The 26,199-nt window shown below is 42.3% G+C and overlaps 1 protein-coding gene across 6 annotated transcripts in view; it reads right to left on the reverse strand.

The window, feature by feature from the left end:
- Positions 1 to 26,199, reverse strand: part of FARP2 (FERM, ARH/RhoGEF and pleckstrin domain protein 2) — a 59,414-nt gene that overhangs the window by 26,631 nt on the left and 6,584 nt on the right. For 5 of the 6 annotated variants that reach the window (XR_006180397.1, XM_042878282.1, XM_042878281.1 and 2 more), the window contains exons 3-11: positions 15,147 to 15,251; positions 14,387 to 14,429; positions 11,912 to 11,990; positions 10,709 to 10,806; positions 8,759 to 8,873; positions 3,310 to 3,457; positions 2,562 to 2,657; positions 1,032 to 1,195; positions 817 to 885 (exon numbers count right to left, since the gene is read on the reverse strand). Coding sequence is in view for 5 of the 6 variants with exons in the window: in XM_042878282.1 (XP_042734216.1) it covers positions 817 to 885; positions 1,032 to 1,195; positions 2,562 to 2,657; positions 3,310 to 3,457; positions 8,759 to 8,873; positions 10,709 to 10,806; positions 11,912 to 11,990; positions 14,387 to 14,429; positions 15,147 to 15,251 (917 nt within the window). In the remaining variant the exon portion in view is untranslated. The remainder of the gene's footprint in view (positions 1 to 816; positions 886 to 1,031; positions 1,196 to 2,561; positions 2,658 to 3,309; positions 3,458 to 8,758; positions 8,874 to 10,708; positions 10,807 to 11,911; positions 11,991 to 14,386; positions 14,430 to 15,146; positions 15,252 to 26,199) is intronic. The other variant, XM_042878283.1, reaches the window with a different exon arrangement.

Below are 26,199 nucleotides of genomic sequence, written 5' to 3' on the forward strand. Positions count from 1 at the left end.
TGTATGATGTCCTGAAATTACGAACATAATTGAAATCATGTTCACAAACTGGGAACTAAGTCAACACTCTTGGATTTTAACTTGGATTTGGTGCCTCAGTTTTCTTCAATATCCTTTTATCAAGTCACTGTAGCTCTTAATACTACTGAGTAGTGACAACAAAGCAACGAGGACTACACATGTGCAGCTCAACACTGCCACGGAAGGAGACTGCTATCCCTGTGGCACTGCTCCCAACCTTATTTTTGGACTGTTGAGACTCTAGCAGTTACCATATGGTAAAACAACATGCAAGCCTCTGTCACTGTTAGCAAGCTGAACCATCTCACCTTGTGATTACATAAGCAGGACAAAGGAGACGGGTGTGCAATAGGCATGTGTCACCAGGTTGTGAAAGTAAAACCTTGCAATGCATTAGAAGAAACCATCTTCAAGAAGAATGGATGAGAACAGGGCTCTTGGTTACCACCACCCCTTGTACAAAACGAGGATCACAGTGACATACGTAAATGTCCCACTAACTTTGATGCACCTCCAAAGTACACTGAACTTCTGGATGGCCAAGCTGCATGCTGTGTCCACTGATATCAAAATGCAATACTGAAACTTTCATGAGCGTCTTTACATCATCATGAAACCATGTTAGAAAGAAAATAATTAGTTCAGCTACTTTAAATGCAAAGTAGACCTTAATAACCCAAAAGACAGCCAATGAAAATGCCTCCAAGAGTCTTTTAAAAACAGTTCTAATTTAGGAAGTAAGAATGCTGTGAAAATCTCAACCAAATTTCACCTGACAAAATCCTTTGTGTTTACCTTTCATATGGAGTTTTCTTCATCCCACTGTCTTTAATATAATCCACTAGCTGCTTCTGTGTTCGTCCACTGTGAATCCACAAAAGTACAAAAGTTACCAAAAGCAGTAGATAAGAATTACAAATGGAGTTACTTGAGAATGTTTTTCCCTTTTGAGTTCGTCTCCTCAGATGTAAGCAATTCAGCTTTAATAAGTGTTTGATGCTCCTCCATACCTGTATCTGAATGACGACCCCCTGGTGAAGAAGACTGCTTTAGCCTTTGGCTTTGGCTGATCAAAGAGCCTAAAAAACGTATGGTATTCAACACAGATCTTCCAGAAGTTTTTACATTCATCCCTACTTCCCAAAAGAAACTCCAGTGTATCTTGGTATGGGCCCTGGGAACAAAACACAAGAGCTAAGTAGAACATAAGATGGCAGTGGAAGAGAAAAGGAAAGGACAGATCTCAGCAAAAAGGCTCAAAAGGCAGTGAGGTGCTGAGTCATTTCTCACATACATGAAAGCTATGAATATCATTTTGCATGCAGTTTAAATCACTCGATTACTTTACAACCGTTTCTTACATAGAAAATGTAAGAACGCTTGAAACACACTTGACTAAAACTGTACCAACATGCTGGATATATTCCACATTAACAAAAAGTGAGCATTATTAAAATTCAGAAATAAAAATATTTAAGTGAAATGGCAGTGATTCTAAAAACACTTTTTGTGTAGAAGTTCTGATGCTTTTTCCATTTCCTGTGACTTAGAACAGGCTGGACAACGGTGTGTGTGCCACAGCACAGCTACCACCTTGCATTTCTGAGGGTCTCATTTTGAGACACACGACTACAGTGATGTCAGTGTGCCCTGCTTCAGGTTTCTGACATACACAACACTGCATTATGTCCAACTTTGCTTTTCCATTCTAATCTAGCTTTATGCTGAACACAATGCAGTCATTAAGTGTGGAAACAACAAAGAGAGTGACAATAAATTCGATATTTGCAGTCAAAAATACGTGTTGTAAATCAACCAAGCATGAAAAAAACCTTCTGCTATAAGGCCATATTAGAAAGATAAGGCTGTAGTAAGAATAATCACACAGTTCTTAAACTAAGCTCCAGCAATGTAATCTCAGCCATTTAATGCTTCCTGAAATGCATCAGATTACTTTATGATGGAACCAGGGACCACAGTTTTCATTTAAGCAGCACACATTCAACAAGTTCCTGGGTAAAACTGCCATATAAAGCAATCAGCTTCTGCATTAGCAGTGTACTGCAATGTTCTCTTAAGGAGCTACAGCCAAAAGCACGCCCTGCTGTGCCTTTATCTGAACAACAAAGATTTACTATTTCAATGCTTCAGTTATCTTAGCTCGTATCTCAGACTGCGGTGGATCAGAGAGCTGAGATAACTCTTCAGATCCATTTATTTCCAAGAGAAATAGGAAATGCAACTTTTTTACAGTAAAAGTAAAGTTAGTCTGAAACACCAGATTCTTCATTTCCTTTCCTGTAACGTTCACACATGCCCATGCCTTTGTCAGACAAATGAAGCTGAAATCTACGGTGACAGGCATGGGGTGAAAAAGATTTTTACTTGAACAGTGAAAATAAGCCTATTTCTCTGACAGTGTCTTATAAAGTTACAAACTCAAGAATTTTTCGTGATAAAAGTGTGCATATAAGTATGTACATACAAGTTATATGTAATTTTTTCAACACTGGCAAGGTAGTTACTGTGGCAAAACTTACACAGACCTCTGGGTGGAGTTTAATAAGGAATCTTTTCCTCTTGAAGCTTAGCTTACGGACCTTGGACCAGTTAAAGGTATTGATTTTCGTATTACCCTGAATTAAAATGATAAAAAGTTTGCAGAAGTTTCAGAAGAACAATAAAGCCAATTCTTTTGCAGGCATGCAGATACATGAATGTGCACCCAAAGCATTCTGCTCACATTCTGGTAACAATATTACCTTAGACAATTATATCTATTAACACAAGGACCAACTACAAGTTGTATGATGTCTGCATGTCTCTGAGCAGATAGCAGAAAAATGAAGGGAAACCTGAGAACTGGGATGCAAAAATCATTTTCTCTATACTTCTATATGTGAAGATCAATGCCATCCTAGCAAAAATACATTATAACATTAAAGCAAGGGAAAATGAACACAAACACCAAGACTACAGAACTGTTCTAGGGCTGTGTGGAATAGACTGATCATTGTTCTTGAATATGTATGTAAGCAACTTTCAAATAGATGACATCAAACACTTTAATTTGGTGTCACTGTCAGTTCTGTGATTTTAATGCTCTTCCATCTCCAAGGGCAAACTGCACTGCTCAGTGATTTGTGGGCCTTAATGATACTCTACTGACCACAAAATACGTGCTAGATTTTTACCATCAGACACGCTTGACATTAAAATAATTCTTACTCCCAAGACAAACTAATGGAAAAACAGACAGACACACATGGCAGGCTTTGCCCACCTTACCTGGAATACTAGCACACCCATGTGTGAAACAGCCAGATTAATTTTTGTGCCCTCACGATCAGATGCGAGGTGAAACCTGATGCCATACATCTCCAGTTTCCGAGCAATTTCAAGCACTTGAAAGTCTGATTCGGCAGGAGTTTGGCCCCTGTAATAAGGAAGAAAAAGAAACTTTTAAGATCAGTTGAATTCTACAATGCTGCTCACGTGGCTAAAATGCTCCACCTGTAACTCGGGCACCAAAAACAAATTTTCTATCTAATTAAGTTTGGCTGGTTCACTTCAAGTTAAGTATCATACTGAGACTTCTGTGTAACAGGAGAAACATTCAATAGCAGACGACCAGCCTAAAATGCATCCCAGAGACAGAGGCACTGACACAAACATTAACTCCTCCAGCTTCAGCTTTTCCAACCTAGGAACAATACAGTTCAACAAACCAACATTTAATCTGCAGTGTCCTTTACTCTGCTTCTCAGTATACACGTTAATATTAACCCGACACAAAGGGAGAGCTGAAAGACTTCTGTAAGCAGCACGATGGAAACAAAGCAAACACTGCCAGAGCTCCAGGTCGGGTCTCAGGACTGCCCAGCTATTACACCAGCATGACTGGGAGCGAGGCTTTCCCCTGACTTTGGCTCTTTGGTTTTCTCCTTGCCAAAGAACCAGAAGAAGGATTTTAAACATTATTCTTGAAGCATCAGTGCTGTTGAAATAACGTTGAAACCATGAGAGGGGTGTGCCCAAATGGAGCATCTCCTGCTTGAGTGTGCACAAGGTCCAAGCAAGCAGTGCTGAGACACCACTCACATATGTGGTGTTGGTGTCTCCCCAGGTTGAACAGCCAACACTTCACTTCCCTGAAGCAAAGGCCTGTACCTTCTTCCCTCCCTGTTTTTCACCACGAGGGGGAGAGTTCAGTGGATTAATGCTGCCTTTTCCTGCTTGCTGAGGCAGGAGCCAGTGGGAATCTGAATCCTCCTCCAGCACCAGCAGCACAGACACGTGGGCAGCTGCCAGGACACCGCCAGCCTACAGGCACCTCTCTGCTGAAAGCCACAAGAAATAAGTGCCACCTTGCTTCCAAGCAAGAGCTGTGTGAGCCATGGGCAGTGCTGCAGCACTGGAAGAGTTCCTAGTGCCTGCCACTCAGCCAGGACAGGTGTGATGGGACACGGGAGAGAAAAGCACTCTGTTTAGGGCCAAAGAGCACTGAAGCCAGCTGAGATTTCTGCACACACACACACAGATGTCAGAAGCCCTGTTTCCAAGGTCCTGCTTTCCTTCCATAAACGTGCCCCAGCTGACTCAAGCAGAGGAGAAGCTGTTTATCACAGGATCTATTTTGGTGTGCGATGCAGTGCCAGCACCAACAGCACTGCATCAGTTCTCCTGCCTTCCCTTTCTGGGCATTCTCCCCCTGCCTATCTCCAGCCATGTTTTAACTTAAACAACTTTCGATTCTACATGCATTTCCCTTAAATACAAATGGAGAGCACTTCAGTGAGCAGCTACTACATTTAAACTTAATATAAAGAGAATGAGGAATTTCTATTTTTTTTCCCAACTGGAGAAAGCAAGAATTACATGAAGTTCCTGACTTTGCAAATTCCAGCCTTATTGCAACGTCAGTATAATGGGGCCGTGTAAGTGTAAAGCAATTGTAAAGAACTGTGAAGCACAGAGGGAACAAAACTCTCATCTCAGATGGAAAAAGGAATGCCAGCCAAGCTGCATGAGGAGTACTGGAGCTGCACCTCCAGCAGCGTTGCCACCACAGATGTTACTTCTGTCTGGGAGCTCAAACTGCTAAAGCAGATTTCCCTTTCCCTAAAACGAGCAATGCTGGAATAAGCATTTTTATCACAGCTTTAAGCATCACTAGCATTTCTTCCACAGATTCCTTGACCGTGTCAAAATAGTTGAAGTACCATGGTTTCTGTTTATTAAACACATACAAAAAAAGTTCAGATCATAAATATTAATTTTGGCCACAGCTCCTTGAGTTGCACTCTAAGAGCACTGTGTGTAACTTCCACCCCCACTAATTCCTGGTATAATTCTTCTCAATAGAGCTGCATTAAGAATGAATGCGGTGCTTTGTCTTTAGAGAGGATGCTAAGGTTGCTGGAGGTTGGGAACTGCTGCTGGAGGGGAATGCAAACAAAAATTAGGACAAAATAGCAAGCAGAAAATGTGAAAGCATTTTATTACAAATTCCTGATGAACAGCGCAGTGTAACTGATGCAGAACCAGCAGCATTCTGTGTTCTGACCCACCAGACACCACCAGAAGCCCAGTGCAGCTCAGCAACAATAAGGAAATTTTTTAAGAATGTCCTCATAGACAAAACCTGCTCACACCTACCAAAGAAGGAAGAGGCTGCAGCAGGGAAAGCCAGGAGCGATGCCAAGCAGCTCACACTGCACAACAAACAATTACAAATGAGATGCAGTTTCAGAGTAATTACCCTCAGATGTTTGCTGGAGACTAAGCTGCACAGACCAGCCCGAAAACAATCTGGTCTAATTTTGTTCATCCATTAAGCAGATAAATCTACTTACTCTTCCCCAGGTCAATGGACAACAGGCTCTCTTTCGCAAGTGTTTTCCTGCAAAATCTGCTGTCAGTGCAATTTGTTTTAAGGTAAAGGCTGCTTACATGCCTTCATTTACACAGACATTTGTGGAGTGTTACAATATTCACATGGCAACTGGGGCAACGGCTTCAAATCACGCGCTGCTAAAAGCTCTGCAGTGAGCACAGCTTTTAAAAGCAGTAAGGCAGCATTTTAAAGCACAGGCAGTCAAGATGCTGTATTTTTACAAATTGTTAGACTACGCAGCAATCTAAAAATACAGTTTTTTATCTTGTTTACAAACATAATATGAAGCATCCTGTTTTCAAAATAATTTTAATCCTGGGCAACTAGCCTAACAAGTTGTGAAAGCACCTGAGGGATAACAGTAAATATATATAAATGCAACAGATCTTCAGTTCCTTTCCTGATATACACAAATATATAAACACACAAAAAAACCACCACTCATTTGAAGGCACACAAATCATGTTCAACAAATCCATCAAGCAAAACAGAGTCAAAGCTCTCCTTCAGGCATCCACGGTAACGTTTAATTCCAATCTACAGCCCCTCACAGCAAGTATTCCACTTGTCTTACTTGCAGGAAGGCAGAAAGCATCACATTCAGAGTGTTTGGGCACTCAGATGTAACTGGACAACAGCAGCTTCAAAATACAAACCAACCACAGAAGCAAACAGCTCTAGTTAACACAGGCTCTCACTGAAGCAAATAACCAACCTGCTGTTCTAAAAATACAACTCCTCTTATTTACTGTTCCTGCATTTGCAAAGTTAAATATAAAAGCTGTTTTTCTATATTTGTGAGTATAAATATTTGTAAAAGGAAGAAAACAGGCATGTTTAATAGAAAATAAGCTTTCCTCATCCTTCTGAATACAACAGTCAATGGCTTTGCTCTTGTTCTGATACAGAAGGGATGCACAGATTCTGCTTTCCCCATCTTCTACCAGCTCTAATAGCTCAGATGAAGCTCCACACCACCCCAGCACAGCCTTCTAACACGAAGAGACACCTGAGATAAACACACCCGAGGGCCACGTGTGCTCCTGCCCAGCAACTCACGTGCAGCGCCACAAGGAATCCTGCTGCCACCCAGCTGAGAAAGGCAAACCGATGTGCCCTGCTTGGTGCTGGGCAGAAAAGAGACAGCACACTGCTACACCAGTGAGCGTGGTTACAGCAAAGCGAGGGCTGCAGAGCACGGGGTCAGAAAGAGAATGGATGATGCAGCAGTGAGCTGGAGAGGAGCCATCCCCTCAGCAATGGGTTCTCCTTTTGGAGGCTGCGCTGTCAGCTGAAGGAAAGAGCAGTCTGTTAAAGATAGGGAGGAGGGTTAGGAGGTGAAGGGAAGGGAACAGAAGAAGAAAACCTAAAAATAAAGCTATGAAGCAAAAGTATGGTAAGAGAGAAGAGAAATAATTTGCTCGTTTAGCAGCACTCTGCGTCGGAAGGAAGGAGACAGGGTCCGTGCTTCCACTTGCTCCTTGTAATAGGAACGTGGAGAAAAGTGTGCAAACACTGAGAAAATGCAGGACCTTCACCACTCTTACTAAAAATGGGAAAGGGTGCCCAGAACTCACTGGGTAAGGACAGAGAGAAGAGACGTGTAAGGAAGTCCCAGCTATTTTTAGGGTTGCAGCGCTTCCAAAGTTACATCTATGTAACAGAAATTTTCCAAAGGAGCAAGGAGATGTTAAACATCTTCACTCCACACAAGTAGCACTGACAATTGCTTTAAATGAGATTTGTAACCATATTGTTGAAATAGCTACGTTAGATGCAATTATCATTAAACTAATACAAAGTAAACCTATGAAGCACGGAATCTTTTCCCATTAACTTTCTTCTGACTTCCTTCTTCTAGGCAGAAATATGAAGTTCCTTAGTGCATGGGATTATTAAAAGGAGCCTTCTGAAAAAATAAAAGCTCAAGGTTAATAGAGCTACGAGTGCCTGGCTCTGTATTCAAAGCAGTCTCATATTTGTGGTGCACAGCTCCTCGGGCTCTAATCAATTTTTTATCATTTCAAAAACAGATGAACCGTAGAAGCATTTATTGCATCAGTTCTGACAAAAGTTACTTCTCTCCTTCTAACTCCCAACTTTCTTCTTTACCCTAAAATGAGTACAATGTAATTTATTTCTACTTATGCAAAAGCAAGACCTATGGATCTGATGACACACTGAACACAAACTTTGCAAACCTGAAATTCTGGAGAATGATTTTGCTTCAAGCCATCATTACAAGCTCACGATAGGCTTCTCTGCTGCATTATTAAAAGCACACTGGAATATCATGTGAGAAAAATTATTGCTCAACAACTTTGTCCTCTTCTGTTTCTCTCGCTCTCTCAATTACCCAGCTAGAATTAATATACATTCAACTGGTATTACAAAAAACATCCATTATTGTCACCTGTCCTCTTACAAGTGCCTGCTGCACTACTACAGTCCAGTGCATTTGGGGAAGTGCAGACATTTAAACAAGGTTCTCATTGTGTTTTCCTTTTGCCACCAGTGCTAAATTCAAGCCACCCTTATATACAGAAAGTCAGCACACACAAACCTGCAGACTGCCTGCAGACAAACTGTCTTCTTCTCAGAGTTTAAATAGCTGCACTGCTATATTCACAGGTAAAACGTACCTTAAGCTGTGTTAAAGCTCCTAATTAAAAAGTCTCAATAGCAATTACTGATAAACTCAATCTTTCTCATCAGAAAGCGTGCAGTGAACACAACCTGCCATCCACCATGCCATCAAACAGTGCACTCACCCTCATGGAGCCAGCCTGCCTGCTCCCCAGCCCCAGGTCCCATCAGTGGGGCGCCATCACCCTCACTTACACGTGCTTCCTGTGGAACTCCAGGATCTTCCCTTGGATCCTTTCCTGGTTTGGCAAATATCGGTTCGCTTTAAGGTGTTCTCGATCCTCCGATTCATCAAAATCCCCTATTTCAGCTATTACAGAAAAAAGAAGTGTTAGAATAAAAAGAAGCAGTGGAACAGGAACAACAACAGAAAATGCTGGGTCAGGAACTGGGGGTGGGGGGCTAAGGATCTGGACTGCATTGTCCTTTGATTGTTTGAACTGTGTACATTATGCTTTATACCCAAATTTGCTTCAGAAAACATTCACATTTACCCCAGGCAGATTCCCTGGGGGTTACAGCAGCACAAATCCACACCTTTCAGAGATGGTGCTGCAGTATTAAGAAGAGATTTACAGATGAAGTGTGAATCAAATGTACAGAACAGCTTCTACTTGATAAAACTCGAGACCAGAAGTCCTTGGTTTGGAAGAGAAAAGCATAATGCACACAGAACCTACAGCAGATGTACATAAAGTTACAAGTAGAATGAAAAAAATATTACAAAACCCATTTTTTCCTTTCCTATGCAAGCCAAAAAATTAAGCTGTGAAGCTCATTTTCGTGAAAGAATGCCAAAAATAGAAGCCAACTGAAAAAATAATTTGACAAATACAAGGAAATAAAGTTCAAGGGCGACTAAATGAAGAGTGAAGGAATCAATCCAACTCAGAACGGCCACTGCAAAGATTATTGGGTGGGTGCACTGACAGAAGTGTCACCATATGCTTGCTCTGTTTCTCATGTCTTCCCCACAGCATCTGCTACTAACTACTGTCAGAGAAAGGAGAGTGGACTAAACAAACTAATCATCTCATCCAAGACAGATGTTCTTCAACAGAGCACAGCAATATCCTGTTTAAAATCGAGCCAGCATACAAAACAACATGAGAAAAACTGAAAGGCACTTTTGTAGAATAATTTGCTCTTAAGAAGAATCATTTTTTCTCTACTTCTACTTTCCTAGTACAGTAAAAGCAGGACAGGTAAGGGCAGACACTGAGATTTGCTCAGCAGCTCCACACTGCCCTGGAACTGTTCCCAAAACTTACGCAAAGTTGTGACAAATTGTTAGCAAATTTTAATTGTGCAACTCCCTGGCTGCACACACAAGATAGAGCTCATTCTGTGTAAGGTAACTGTAACTAATATTATGACAGTTACAGTAATCTCATTAGAGGCAGAGACCTAACAACTATTGAGTATTGCACATGCGAAGAGGCGCCATTTCAAGGCTTTTGCTTCACATAAGCAAGGAGGCACAAACTCCTATTTCTGCAGCTCACATCATAGGTTTGGCTGCTGCTTGAGAGGACAGGCTAAGCTGAACCCGTCTGGTTGTGAAACCAGTCTCCCAACCCGCTTGACTTAAAGGCCACATTTTGAGCTCTTTAGCTGCTTACTGGCTGAGTAAGCAGAAGCATGGAGAGCTCCAAATCAATCGCTTCCAATTTCCATTTCCACTGCCTCCAAGAAGGGAAGCTGCTGACAACCCACTCGTTAAACTCGTTCTCACACATTTCTAGTTTTATTTCCCAAACTCCAGCCCAGTCTCTATCGCCTTCCAACCACGGGCAAACTTAGAAACTAACATAAAGAAGCACCGAGGCTGGCTGAGAGCTGAGGAGTGCAGGTGACCCAGTTTGCAGAGCCAGAGCAAGAAGGCAACACACAAGTGTTTAGGTTTTTCATGATCTTCACAAAGCCAAAGTTATCTTATACATAAATACCAGCTGCTCTCCAGAACATTGGGAACCTAGCTAGCCCTGATCATAATCCCACTGGTCAAACACATTTACTACTCTGTACTGGAACGAAACACTGCAAGGCAAAATGCTTCTGGCTACCAGAGTGCATGCAAAAAACTCCTGCATGCTGTCTAATGCAATGGCAACACCACCAGGTCACCACAGAGGCAATACTAACATTGCAGGAGATGAGAGACGAGAAGAGCTGCCGTGTTGTCACTGCAGGTTAGTCGCTCCTCTGCCAGGTCTCTTTTGATTTGCAAAGCAAACAGATACCTGAAAAGTGAGAGTAAGAAGTACTATCTTAACAGGCTGTGAGAACTTAAAAACAACTGAACAGTATTTTACAGCAGCAACATCCCCTAATTCTTCCTCTTTCCAAAACCAACACAAAACAGAAGACTTGCAGCCAAATAAAACTAAGCACACAAGTGATCCAGTTGCACAGTACAATTCATTGGTGTAAATGAACACGGAGAAATGAAGAAGCAGATGGGAAACCACACTCTTCAACGAGTTTGAGCTGTGAAGTAACAGCAGCTGTATTTTTTAGATGGAAAGACACTTGAGGAAGACTTCAAGTGATTTTATCTACTGCAATCGAGATGAGGGAGCATTACTGCTGCTAGCATCTCATTAGGGAACATCATTTCTGCTAACGCTTATTTAATTCACTCAGTGGTTCTTCCAGGATTTTCCAGGACTATGATGTTTGCAGTCCACAAAAACAGCAAGAAATTAAATTTACTTTTTTTACGCACAATTCTCCAAAGTATTTTCCAGTACAGCAGCTAAAGGAATATTATTAGTGCCTGCAGAAAGTACAAAAGAAGAGAAACATGGCAAAACTGAAAGCGCAGCGATAAGGACTGACTTCATAACCTAAGCCAATATTAATATGTTTTTAGGAATACAACATTGGAAAGGATGTGCTTTCCTTTTCACTTAGAAGAAGGCACAGTAAACAGGCAACAGTAAATGTGTGATATCTCATTATTACAAACATCTGAACTGGTGATAACCATGAACAGTAAAGCATGTTTGCATGTTCTAGAATACTTAGTGAGGATTTAAATGGTAAACCATCCACTAAAATATGCCCTGATTATTTTATGCAGGTTCTGTTTATAAATACAGGTGTTTCCTCTACATGCTGCCTCTTTCAACCCCGTGATGGATGGCAAGCCCTTACCTGCACCATTTTCTGGTCTGAAAAATATTTTTTCCAATAGCATTAATCTACCAACACGTCTTCTTAAAATGTGATACGACCCAAAAGTGCTGTTTCAATATCTTCAGTGTAAGACTTGTTTGGAAATAGATACAGCACCCTCCTGTTTCAGTGGGTAATGCAAACCAAGTTCTTCCAGAGGTACTTTACCTTGTATATTCCTCTTGCAGCTGGCCTGGGTCTGGAGGAAAGAACTTTACAGCTAGACGAAGCATTGTAGTCTTTGGTCCTATAAAAAAAAGTCATGTCACAAGAGCTCTTTGTAAGCACATGCACACTGTGCTTCCCAACATGCACAGAAATACAGCCCACCGGAGTCCAGCCAACCTTCAGCTCACTACAGTGGGTCTATGGGGTGTAGATGATCCATGTCAAACAGACACAGCAGGAAGGTTTCTTTTCAAACTCTACCTGTAATACTCCCATGGCACAGAATGTAGTGAAGTAACTTCATGCAACAGAAGAGCTATGAAGGAGCTACTTGACTTCACAGAAGAGCACTGCAGGCGAGCCCACAAGGCGTTCCCAGAACACAAGGATGGCACAGACACGCTGTGTGGACCCATCACCTCCTGTGGGACTGTCCTGACCCTTTAACCCCAAAGCACAGTCTCAGTACCTGATTTCTTATCCCCAAATGTCCAACTTACTCTTCCACAGATCCATCTTTTCCTTTGCTAGCAGAAGAACAAGAAATTTTGCTTCCTGCCAGGTGTTGTCTCCTTACTGGGAGAACTTTCAGACCATCAGAGTCGTGATGAAGAGCAGCTCTCAGCCTCAGAACTACCACTGCTCTGCTGAGCAGAAACACTAAACCACCAATCCCTCATTAGAATACGGTATCTTGAACAAACAGGCTGGAAATAAAACCTTATGATGATGCACAAGGTTTACATTTGGCAAAGACGTGCCTTATTTTCAGGATTTTATAATTCGTGAGATACATCAAACAAGGAAAGTAAACAGTTTTAGCAGACCATGCTGCAAGAAAAAAAATGGCTTTGATTTTCTGAAATTGCTCCTAAGCTTTGGAAAACCTCCACAAAGTTAAGGACAGGCAGACACATCCATCACACCCAGCAGCAGCAAAGTATTGCTGCAGGAGCAATTTTGACTGTCTTCTGCACCTGACCTATGTTAAAGAACAATAAACAAAGAACTACATATTTGCTTTTATAATACTTCTGCATCACAACTCCACTGTTCATTTCTATTCTTGCCTTTCCTCTAAAAATAATCCTCATTCTACACAGGAAAAGTTTTAGCACAGTGCAAGGAAACACTGGGCCATTCTGAACCAAGATGCAGAATTTACTCTAAGAAATCAAATCTGAAAACAAAGAAAAAAAAAACACACAAAAAAGTACCCTGGGGGCATGGTTAATACCAGCCCCATACAAACTGGCAGTCCTCAGAGATGGTACCCAAATTTTATCTATGTATTGCATGCCTACTAGGAAGTCAAATATCTGAACATACACTCGTGGTCAAAGGAAAACCCTGCTGCAACCAAATGCCATAGATGTGAAACCCATTCCTTGTATATTGCTTTTCTCAGCAAAAACAAACATGCACAACAATTAAAATTTAGAGCAACATATGGAAACACTCTTCTAATTTCAAACCTGCTCGTTGTCTGACTAGGGGCACAGTAACTGCAGCATTAAAAACGGGCTCCACAGAGATGTTTCTGCAACAAACAGACCTGCACAGACACACAACTGCTCCTGTTAGACCACAAACCACAGCTCTGGGCTACAAGTAAAGCTGACTATATTCCTTCTGAAGCTAATCAAAAACAAAATCCACATCATACAAAGCAAAGTTTTCTATATCCCAAAATAGGTCATCAGCTATGATGGATCTGAAAGGAAATTTTGATCATCTCGTGTTTTTAGTATTAGTTTTAGATCTGTGTCTAAGGTGTGTCTGAGATTCAGACCTCGGCTAGAAGCAGTGGACACACTACTGATGGAGCAGCAGTGGCACTGGATGGACCCAGAGGCACCTCAGCCTTTCTGTGACTCTGAAACTTCAGAACTGCCCTGACAGGGGCCCTGAAGCTGCAGCCAGTCACAGTGTTACCACCACCTCTGCTCTGCCAAGGAAGCAGCTCCCCAAGAATGAAAAGAGGGAACATCCATCCTGCTGAAACTTTCCAAAGGTCAACCAGGTCTGAACTTTGGCAAATCAGAACACTGGAGATGGCAAGTGTAGTTTCTGCAGCCCTTCTAAAAAGCAACCAGCTCTTGGAAAGGATCACAGTTGCAGGTGTTACCCCTCCTTGCTCACAATATTCCTTTCTCTTCCCATTTTAAGACAACACAATTCAGAAAAGCTCACAAACAGCAAATGTCATGTTTCACAAACTTCACACCAGCTGATCCAATCTATCCAGATATTTATCACAGAGAAAAAATCATACGCTCAGTAATTTTCCATTCCACCCACCACATGCTACATAATAAAAACAACAGGTTTGCATGCCCAAACAGGAGTCATTATCACCACCACCAAATACAATTTTCAGGGAAGCATAACCAGTAAATCAAGTAGTAATTATGAAAGCAGCCCACATAAAGTAAATGCAAATTAAGGAAAACTTCCTTTTTTAAAACTACTTACTCCGTACTTGTTTAATAACAGGTTTCATAGGTTCCAGCCAAATCTGAAATTGAAGGAAAAAAATGACAAACTGGCATTCATATTTGAATGCAATGTGAAAATACCAACAGTAAATTCAAACTAAGTAGTTTATGCATATGCATTTTTCCTTCTCTGTAGCAATTCCTTAATTTCTTTGTTTGTTTCTTCGTGTTGTTTATAAGTGCTTATCTAAATTTACATGTCATGTATCAATACAAAAACCCTCATCCATGCCTAAAGTTCACCTGGACAGAGAAGCAAGGGTCCCTTCAGAAAGAGCACAACATCAATGCTGAGGAGACCGCTGCCAAAACAGTGCCAAGATGACAGTGGAGAGAAACCAGAATACAGGGTTACAGAAGAGCAGAACGGATGGGAGGTCCATAATGATTTGTCAGGGAAATTAACCAAAGACTGAAACAACTGAGGATAAAATTACTGAAGTTACACACTTAACCTGACTTCTTAAGTGCTCTACAAACTACACTTTCACTTACTAATGTTTAGAGCAATGGAGGATTTTATTCACGTGACTGGAAGTGGAAACACCAGCAACTTTACGTGTTTTTGAGGTTTAACAAGTAGAATCTGATCTCCCTCCCCTACTTTAGGAGTTGTCCTTGTTCTGATGAGCAAAGTAGGAGCAGTAATCAGAGACAATCCGACCAAAGACTCCACAAGGACTGGAACCTTCAGCAACCTTTTTGTTGTAATGAATTTGTTGGGAAATTATACGTACCCAATATGACTGGATGTTCTGGAACTCAATTCCAAAGTAGTCCGATTCAATTAAATTCAGGTGCTTGTAAACTTCTGTCAATAATGCCTGGCCATAATATTTTGACTGAACAGGAAAGCAAAAAAGAAAAAGATTAAGACAAACTAATTTAATAAATAAAATGTTATCTTAGAAAACTTAAGAAAAAAGGTTTTTCACATCAGCATTGACCACCTTTGTTATTTTAACTTTGCAAATAGCAATACACAGCTCAGAACAGCCAAGCACCATAGGATGGCAGTGACTGAAGCTGGAAGGGCCCCTGGAGGTCAGCTATTTGTAAGCTCTTTGCAATGCCCTCAAACTAGCACAGTGTTTGTGTAGCTGGAGGTTGTGATCCGCACTGCCACACAGCACAGTGACTGCCCCAGTCCCACACCAGCGCCCGCAGCTCCGCAACCGCAGCACTGCACGAGGCTGCCTCTGCCACCAGATCTCTAATGCAGCCCTCCCCACTGCCCTTGTTCAGTTGGGTGCAATGCCACAAAACCAACACTGTGGTAACGTGGGAGAAAGGGGGAAACTTCCACACCCTGGACATGGCAGCACCTCAGCATCTATTGGCACACAGCTGCAGCAGCTGCTGCAAGGACAGTGCTGCTTGTGAAGCCACCCATCAGAGCATCCAGATCGTACAGACAAGAGTTCAAAGAGTTCTCATACCCCGTATTACCCGTTCCAGCAACACAAAAAGCTACCAGGAAAGAAGGAAAGCATGAACTAATCCCAAACGTACGTGCTGGCAGGATGAGACCTAACAGCCAGTAGCACAGTGCTGGCCTGGCACACTCTGGATACTGAGGCTGGATCAGCCTGACGGAGCTGTGCACGTCCCTGCTTACTGCGGGGGAGCTGCACAAGGACCTTTAGAGGTCCTTCCCAACCCTAAGGATTCCATGATCCTATAGCATTCCCCTCACAAACTGCCAATGGAAACTCACCACCCTCTTTCTCTCTCCCCACAGACTGTGAAAAAATCACTTCCCCCCTCTGCCTTGTTTTCATTAGCAGCCAGCAAAACACACCTAGGCATTCACACCACTCAGATCTCATTTATTTGGAGAAGTCAGAGCTCCAGAGGATACCATGGTTTTCCCACTGCAACAGACACAAACAGTTCTGTAACTGACTCTCTCAGCTCAGAACAGTACATCTTTTTAAAGGGATAGACACTGTAACACATTAGTAGTGTAATAATTCAATAAAACGTGCAACTGAAAATAAAGAGTGGGGCCTTTGGGTTGAAATAGAGAGGGTTTAAAAAAAACACCATAGGGAAGTTGTTTTGCTTTATGGAGACTCCCAAAAATTCAAGAGCAGTTGCTTAGAAGAAAAAGAATCTGTGCCTCTGCTTTTAGGACGGTGCACATTGGCTAAATATCTCCACATCATTTCAAAGAAGCTTCAGTGAGAAATCATGACAACTCTGCAGAACTTCAAACAGCTGTGATAATCTGACCAATGTGAACAGTCAACTGGATCCAACGCCATAACAAAAGAGGAAAGAAACAAAAGGACAGCAAACAGTAGGAAAGCAGCTCGTTTCCTCACCCCTGCTCTCATGAGTTGTGGTTACCCAGGAAGGCAGCCATGAGTGTGAATCACAGTCAGGCAAATTCACGTGGCACAAACACCATGACCTGAGGAAGCTTTGGGCATCCTGCTGGATCAATCCACTGAGGGTGAAACCCCCAAAAAACCTGCAAGTGAGCAGAAATGATCCAGTTCCTGGTCACACCAATGGATGTGGGAACGTATCAACTGTGCCATCCCCCAAGCACACAACACAGAGAGAAGTGCTCTCCTCTTTCTCCAGACAAGTCTTGTGATACCTAAAATGGTATTTTCTTTCTAAGAACACAGCCCATTTAATTTTTTTTTATTTATTAGGTAAAATCTTTCCTTGCAGAAGACTTCATGGGTAAGTTTGTATTTTGTTCTGAAGAAAGCAGTGATACAGGTAAACCTCACCATCTTCCATAACATTTTTACTCTTCTGCCTGTTTCTCAGACTGCCTGCCACAGCATCCACGTGCTGCTGGAGAAAGATATTATGAAAACTACATTCTTAATTAAAAAAATATCTTGCCTTGCACCTATAGATATAACTTCAAATAGTAGCAGAAAAAAAATACCCTTAAATATAGTAGGATTTTTTTTAAATGCACAGAAACACATACATTTTTTATTACTGTTGTATGCCTCTATCACTCACAGGTATCACTGATCTCATGAAGGAATTCTTTCCAGCCAGTAATACTTGCTGAGGATGTGTCAGTACCACAACCAGCCTTGTGTACTTCCATCTATTGAAGATGGGACGTGTCAGACTGTCCCTTTGCAGGTAGACCCATTAATTTCCACAAGTCACTGAGCAGAAGATATGCTGCAACAATGTCTCTGATTTCTCATTCTTGAAATGAGATGTAATCCTAGTTCCAACCACTGCCTGTTCCAACCACTTGTGCTGCTGTCCTATCCATGGCTACTTACATACAGCTGTTAAAATTAACCCAATCAAACCATAATGTACTTTCTTCCAATCCCTCCATGCACCATCTTTAAACTGATTCATAGAGTCATGGAGGCATAAGCTTTGTGCCTCACGATGGTCCACCTGTCTTCGTACTCCAGCTCATAGAAAGGGCATTCATATCATAGATATATCACAGTGGCAGCTCTTTTGACTGCTAAGGTGTGCTCTATTTAAGACAACCTGGAACAGGTACAGCTCAAGTGATGAAGGCTGACTAAGTTGGTCAGGCCAGGAAGAACATGCTCCAGGTAAAGAAACTGGGAAGTTGAGATGACAGATCTAATAACTGCCTACAGCTATTTGAATGGCAGTCGCAGAGATGACCGAGCCAAACTCTTCTTGGAATAGAGTCATAGCGAGGGTCAGTGGCCACAAATTGCTTTTCATAGGTTCAAGTTGCATGCCAGGCAACACCCAGAAGGGCAGCACTGAACAGGGTACACAGAGAACCCACAAAACTGCCATCTGTGGGGGTTTTCAGGACATGGCTGCCCTGACCCAGCAATGGCAACAGCCCTCAGGAGATGAAGAGACCACTGGAGATCTGTGCCAATCACAGCTTCTTTGATTCTCTCAGCCTGTTTGGAAAGGGAACTGTGGCTGAAATATTTTTACCCGGTTTATGGAAGCAATCTGCCTCGAGTTCACCAAAAAAGCTTCCTTCCTTCAGGAGACCCAACCGTGCCTTGTTAGCGCTGCACTCGAGTCTTGAGGCAGGACTGCATTGCTGTTCACAGCTTCTGGCCTCATGGGCCTCTGCTGGGTCAGCTTCACTTCATGCAGATAGCCTAAATGCTGCCTCCAGGGCTTGGGGCAGCTGTAAACCAAGCACAGAACGAATTAAACACATACTTGTCCTGCCTCATCATCACCTGTAATTGAGATCTTACCCTGAAATTTAAAACACAGATGAAATATTAGCGTAAGTGTTCCATCATTTCAGAAAACACAGCAGCACATTTGTGACAGCCTTCTCCTGCTCATGTACAATGCTCACAAATCCAGGTGATAAAGAGACTGCTTGATCCTTTCATTCTCTGAGTTCTACCATTCAGAATCACTCTGAATATCACAAAAGGAAGAGAAAGATGGGGGGCATGAAAAAGTAATGAGATTGGGTAATAGAGTAAGAGGAAACTGTTACAACTGATTAAGTTACAAAGATGCCATCAAAATATTAAATTTAAAACTATTATGCTATATTTTTATAGTTATTGCCTAATTCTTTTTACTAACTATAAATGTAGGTGTCACTTCCAGATTAAAAAACTTGGTCTAAACTGAATTTAATTCCATAGTATATTTCCTCCAAAGTACAAAGCAACCTTCATATCCCATTTTAAAAGATTTTTTAACAACAGAAGTCAGTTACAAAGCTCGAGATGGAACACAGCCTTTTATTCCATTCCAAGTGGAAAAACTCTCCTTTTGGCCATTGAGTCCCTCAAATTGCCCTGCTATGTTTACCTATCTCAAGCTGTTATGCTGTGATGTAACCAACCGTCCTTTCTGAGACGCTCCTTGCAATTTCAAAGCTTACAAAACTGAAAGCTTAGCTCTGCAGCAGGCAGCTCCATATCACTGTTCAATCTGCACGAAAGCAGCAGAAAGCAAAATCTTCCAAGGAATTACTTAATTACTGTCACTTTGACGTCAGGGCAAGAAGCTGCATGAATGCCTCTCAGAAAGGGCCCGTTTTCAATATAAGCTCACAACACGGCATACTTTCCATTCCACAGTTCTCAATTACTCTTTATATGCTGCCAGGATGACAACTGATGGTATTACTGAACTACTAAATTATTCCACATGCACAAAAAATATTAAAAAAAAAACCCAAATGCTGTACAAAATTTAAGAGGCAGCTAACAAAAGCTTCCCCCGGCAGCACAGCCCTAACTTAACTACAGACTCTTAAGTCGTCCTCATGGGAAGGCAGTTCAGTGTATCAGCTTTTTTCCAATAAACTTGTATGTCCAGCTCAAAACTCCTTATAACCATGCAAGTGCGTGGCTCCCTGACAGCAATACTGCAGATGGTGATGGCACTGACCCAGCTCCATGCAGAACCCATGCCTGTACTTAGGGTGAATAATGCATTCAGGCTGCAGGCGCTTCAGCTAAAGCTTTGCAGTCTTCATAAAGGTTTCCTAATGAGATGATTGCTTTTTTTTCCCCCTCCTCCCTCAAAGAGCTATGAGATTCTGGAATTTAAATTTGAAATTATTACTGTATGTCTAATGAACAGATCATCTTTCCCACGGAAACAGGAAGGTGAGGCAGGTGAGCTGAGCAGAGCGACAGCATTCTCAGGGGTTGCCCCACTAAGAAGAGCTGCCCAGGTCTCTGCTGCCCACACATGTGAAGGAGCAGCCAGCCTCACATGCCTGTGCCTTTTTTTCCATTGAGAAATTGAGGGACAACTCAATCCAAATTCAAGACTGCCAATGAAAGAAAGCAGGAAAATTCACCATCAATGCCTGGCAAACGCGACGTTTGGAATGGTTTTATGTATATTGAAATTCACTGCTGTCCACGTTCAGATTCTCCTCCATCTCCTACCAGCATATGGGGATGCCCATCAAAATCGACACGAAGGTCACAGAGATCTCGCTTTTATGTCAGTGCTGCATACTGGTTTGCAAGGGCCGTGGAGTCTCCTTCTCTGGAGATGTTCAAGACCTGCCTGGATGCCTTCCTGTGCGACCTGCTGTAGGGAACCTGCTTTGGCAGGGGGTTGGACTCGATGATCTCTGGAGGTCCCTTCCAACCCCTACAGTTCTGTGATGCTGTGATCCTCTCTTTGCTGCTCCATCCTAGCCCAGCAAGACAGCACAACAAGCAAGGCACTCACAGCATGTATTTTCTGCAGACCGCAGATCAGAATTATCAAAGCCAATTCTTCCTCAGCACCTCCCAAATCTGTCCTCTAGAACATCTTAACTTTCTACTTCCACGTACTTTAAAACAACCCTCCTAAAAAAAAAGCCAACGCTATTTTTATTTAAAAAAAAGTATTCCTCTCATTTTCCTGAGCAGACAAACTGCCCTCGCTCAGGCTTTCCAAAACCAAAATACAATTTGGCAGCAGTTAGGCTGGAAAAGTTTCAGTCCAAATGCCAAGAGTTGGAAAAAACGGAGAGTTATAAAACAGAGGTATAGAATGGAAACTTCTGTCCGAGCCAGAGCTGCAGGAACCACTGGCTGCCAGCTGCAGCAAAGAGCAGCTGAGCTGGGACTTTGTGCTGCAGGGATCTGCATCTGTTTGGAGACTGAACCCTCCAGTAAACAGCGTGTCCACGGAAGGAAGCATTTTGTATTTTACACCACTGCTGATAAAGGGCCAGGGCAGAGCACACAAAGTTAGAGGGATCCAAATAAATAAAGACTCCCTCATTTAAAAATGCAGTAGGTTTTTTCCCCCCTCTCGGTGCATTTCAGTGGCCTTCCCAATGAAAAAGTGATCTCCCCTTTTTTGGCAGAGTGAAAAGTGGTAATCAATGATTACATCTAGGAGTTATGCTGAACTTGTTACTTCCGTTCTTAACCAGAAATATACAAACAAGTCGGTGATTGTAGAGCTCTGTTTATCCATGTTCCCTCTGAAGTCTGTTAGATCTCTGTCCAAACATGGCTTGAAATATCAAAAACACTTCAGAAGCTCCCTGATACTAAATATCATGAATGTTATGTATAAACAAAAATGGCATTTATGAATACAGACTATGCATAAACCATATTTGTTATAAAGAATGAGATGGCAAGGAATACCATTCATTAAGTAGCAGCTTTCACAGCTAAAATGTGGGGATATTAAAGCTCCACAGCTAGTTTTTTAATCCAGAGGTTGGAAAAGTAAAGATAATCATCTTTTTTAGTACTTCTTAAATTTCCTCTATTTTGATTGGAACAAATAGCTCGTATGGAAGTGGTTCCTGCCTCCATACGCAGACATGGAGACCTGCATCATTTCTCTCAATCCACGTGCTCAGCCAAATGTGCCTCAAATGCTGTTTAGCTTTCTGAGCATTCTCTCTGCCACTTCATCCCACGGCTGTTTCTACCTGTCACTTACCAAAAGCAATCCTGATTTGTCCCAGAATTAGGCCAATAGCTGCAGGAGCCAACAGAAGATTTATAAAACTGCTTACTGGTATCAACATATCCAAGGGAACCAAAATGATGACGATGAGATCCCCACCAATAGGACTAATCCTATCAGCCCGTTTCCAGAAGTTCAAACACCCACAGCTACATAGCAAACAGTATTTGGGAAGCTTCCATTTGTGCTCTCAGCTGTCCTGCTCTCAGCCCACATGTGGGCAGCACATCTTGCTGCAGAGCTGGCTGCACAGGAGCACTGCTGCTATGCACCCACCCCACGGCTAAAGTAGCTGCTGCTTCCAACATCCGGACACTCAGCTACCACAGGCACAAGTTAAACACACAGTTTGCTCTCCATCTTTCTTCTTTACCATCCCACAGATCGTTTTAAGCACCGTTTATCACTGGCCTGCAACTGTGGCAAACTTAAATTAGCACGCCCTATGTGAAGTATGAAATTATACACGTGGAAACAGAAGAGCGAGGCACAGCTCCTGTCACCACACGGGTTCCATCTGTGCTGAGGCACCAAGGCCCAGCACTCGTAGTCCTGCTTCCAAGCTCTGTGTGATTTTAGGAGCAAGCCTTCAGCAGGACTCCTAGCTCACACTGATGGCTGATGCCCTGTGCACACCAACATTAGTAAGCAATACCAAGCCACAGCAACCTCAGCCCATGTGCTGCTCTCTATGGAGAATACACAGCCACCTCTGCGGCAGCAGAACCTGCTTCAGCTCCTGCTGGGGTAGCTTGAAAACTCTTCTTTTACAGATTGAAATGTCAAAGCAGTGGAACTGTGGAGATTCACTTCCACTCTGAAGAGGATTTATTACCTCTCTGACAATCCAGATGGTGCACATTTTCACCTTAAGTCCAGCTTCTTTGTTTTCTTAAGGAATTTTTGTCACAGTATTTCTACATAGCGTTCAAATCAAGTTCACTCCAACATGGGAATTGCAAAATCAAATAAGAATTTTTGAGCCATTTTAAGCTACATTATTATGGAACATATTTGGCATAATTTAAAAAAAAAAAAAAAAACAAACATAAAATTAAGATTTTTCTACAAGATTATTTTTTTCCTACAATTCCTGATTTATTTTTAATAGAATCTGCAGGCAAGTTACTCTACAGATGTAAGCCTCTGGCTCATTAATTAAGGTTAGCTTTAAAATCTGTGGTCACTTAGAAGTTCACGAAGCACTAGAGCAGCTCACTGCCAGCTGAACCAGCTCTACCCAACAAACATGCTCCTCCAGAGCAGCTGGACCTGCTGGATGCCTGGAAGTAGGAGAACAGTAATTTGTGGACATGGGAAAAGATCCCCAAGAGGGAGGGAATTATGTGAACAAACCTGGGAAATGTGAACTCCAGCAAGTAGCACGTGGAGACAAAATGGTCCCAAGTTCCAAGAGAGATCTAGTGCTGAAATACACAAGCTGCATGCAGAAGATCCACCTAAGTGTGACCAGGAGATGAGCAAAATTCTCTGTTATTTTCCATACTGGAAGAGAAGAGAGCCCTTGTCAGCATGCTCTATTAAGATAGGTGCACCGTGTCAAGCTTTAAACAACTTGGTGGCTGAAACCAAGAAGGGATATGAATGCCTAGTTATAAAAATGACCCCTTTTGACAGCACCAGGATGCCCTCAAAAACAAGCAGTGTGCCACTCCAAGGCATTCGTGCTCCTAACAGAACATCTCAGTGCCCATTCGGCTCACGTAGGCTGCAGAACAGTTTAATCCAAGCTGAGAAACTACATGATCAGAGATTGACGGTGGCTCCCAGTGCTGCTAATGACAAGGCTGTACTCATTTGTGCAAATCACTACATCTCCCTCACCGTGCCACTCCATGGCATGTAAACTGCATGTACTCTAGGAACTTGCATGGCATCATTGCATATGCAAATTAAAGATAGAGTGTGTTATTTCAAATACAATGCTTTGCCTTCCTTTACTCACAGGTTATAAAACCACAAGCCTTTGTCCAGCAATTACACTTACGTGTCAAAACCAGCAGCTAAGCTGGCATCAACAAGACTGGACACAGGCTTTCACCAGGAGGCATGAAGGCACTACACATTTAATTTGGCATTTATGTGTACATCCAAAGCCCAACCGTGAACACGTGAACACATGAACACACACTCAGGTACCAGCAGCTGAAGTTTAGCTCTGGCCATGCTAACACTCACACCCTGCAGGGCTCACATGGACTCAACAGAGCCGACAGCCCAGAGCTATTCCTAACTACAGCAGCTTGCTACAGACTACATAGGCAAGGTTACTTTCCCATAATACTCCCTATGTGTCTCAAACGAAGAGGATCAACCTCAGGGAAGATTATATACTTGTTTTATGTGTAAACTTCCACATAAAGTGCCAAAAAAAGGCTGGCACATACCTGTGAGAAGCCTACCTGAGGGAAATATTTTAAAACACTAAGGAAATAAGAGAGTCATAAAAGATTCCCCACGCAAACCAGGCCTTTTGTTTCATAGGGAAGATCAGAAGTACCTTTTTATAAGGTTTTGTACCTAATTCAGCCTTTCCCTATCTGATGTAACCTATTAGCTGTCCTAACATCGTTCCCCGCTGTACTTTGGACACAGCTTTGATACCACAGCACAGTTAATAAATACCAGCAGGCCAGATGAGCTAAGGCTGGAGCTCTGCTGGTTCTCCCACTTCCAGCAGACCTTCTCATGTCTACAGCTTTGGGCTGGCTCCCCCAGTCTGCCAGGGAAGCAGATTGAGAGGCCCAACACTGCTAAGCCAGGCTGATTTCACATACACAGGACAGCTCCAATGAGGACTTTCCATGAAGCAGGTTTTTTGGTTCTGTTATTTTTTAAGCTAATAAACACTTTACCTCTTCCATTTTGCATTAAGGTGCCAGCAAGCACTGAGCATAAGCATTCTGCCAGAAGAGGCACAAGAAAACCAACCCAGGGAGCAGGGAAGCCAAACAAGTAAACCCAGATCTTGGGACTGGGAAAGTGCACCTGCACACAAGCATTTCTCAGCTGCCAAGTACCTTTCAGGCTTTCTGAGCCCCTTGTGGAGCCTTCACCTCTCCCAGCTCGATATGAGCGGGCGTTAATAGTGCAAATTCTTCATCCTACATTTGTCCATTTCAAGCCTGGGAAGAAACAGCTTCTGATATTAACAGAACAAAACTTCAGGAGCGTCCCTAAACTTGCAATACAAGCCCTCAACATCCAACATCACAGTCCTTAAAAACCCCAAACCTCTCACGCTAGGTGTCACCATCCCAGCACAGCTTTTGAAACGTTCATTGCGTATTATCACCTTCTTACACAAGCAGGCACATTTAAGCCCTTGCCAACAACGCTCTGTGTTACAAGGAGAAACAGATGGCACAAAGGCATGCTTTTGCAACCCTGTTTATTGAACGTTCCCAAGGTTGTGCTATCAGCAGACACCTCGCTCAATGCCAAGTCCCTTTTTTGGGAGGTACCAACTGAAAGTTTCTCAGACCTGCCTCTAAGCATGCTGTATTTCTGTGGCTGGCACTGTGTTTTCCTCACAAGTTCCTAATTTTTAAATAAAACACACAAAATTAGGTTGTGTGTTAGCTACTTTGGAAGATATTTGAAAGGAATTCAATAAAGGAGTTGAAGCACTGCACATACGTGAGAGAATTAAGCCACGCATCGGTTCACCTCACTTGATCTCTTCCAGACAGAACAACTCCAAGCAGGAAGCTCTCAGCACGCTCCCAATAAGTTAAAGGAAGCTTAACAAGAGGTCAGCTTCACATCAGCTCTGTGTTAAGCTGAGCAATACAGCTCTCCTACATTTATTGCTGCCTTTATATTGCACTTGTGTTTCAAGGGCTGTGGTAACACTCGATCTGCATTCCACTAAAAGGATTCTGGATTTTAAGCTTTACAGGAATACTCACATTATTTCTCCTTTTCTGAAATATAACCTTTTTCCCCCCATACAATGGGACATTGAAAGAACTGCAAGTAATAAATTGTTCCTATAATACAAAGTTCATAGCTTCCCTTAGAAGAAGGTTGTCTATGAAAGCTATGGCTTTACCTTTCCCCACCCAATACCACACATTCTTACATAGCATCAGAAGAGTCAGGTCCCCAAACACAAAATAACAGGTTTATAAAGCACACGGCAGAACCCAAAAGTTGCAAAGCTTCAATTACTTTATTTTAAACCCTACAATAACTCCAAACGTTAAACAGTGAATTACTAACTTTTGCTGCTGAGGTCAGACAAAAATAAGCCCTAAGGCTGCTGATTTGCCATATTTAGGATGGCCAAAGCGGAGCAATGACAAACATCTGGTATGATTCTTTCTGGAATTTTGACTATTTCTTCCCAGTCGG

Source organism: Lagopus leucura, unplaced genomic scaffold, assembly GCF_019238085.1.
Source record: "Lagopus leucura isolate 7727_CA_CO unplaced genomic scaffold, USGS_WTPT01 Super-Scaffold_100021, whole genome shotgun sequence".
NCBI lineage: Eukaryota > Metazoa > Chordata > Aves > Galliformes > Phasianidae > Lagopus > Lagopus leucura.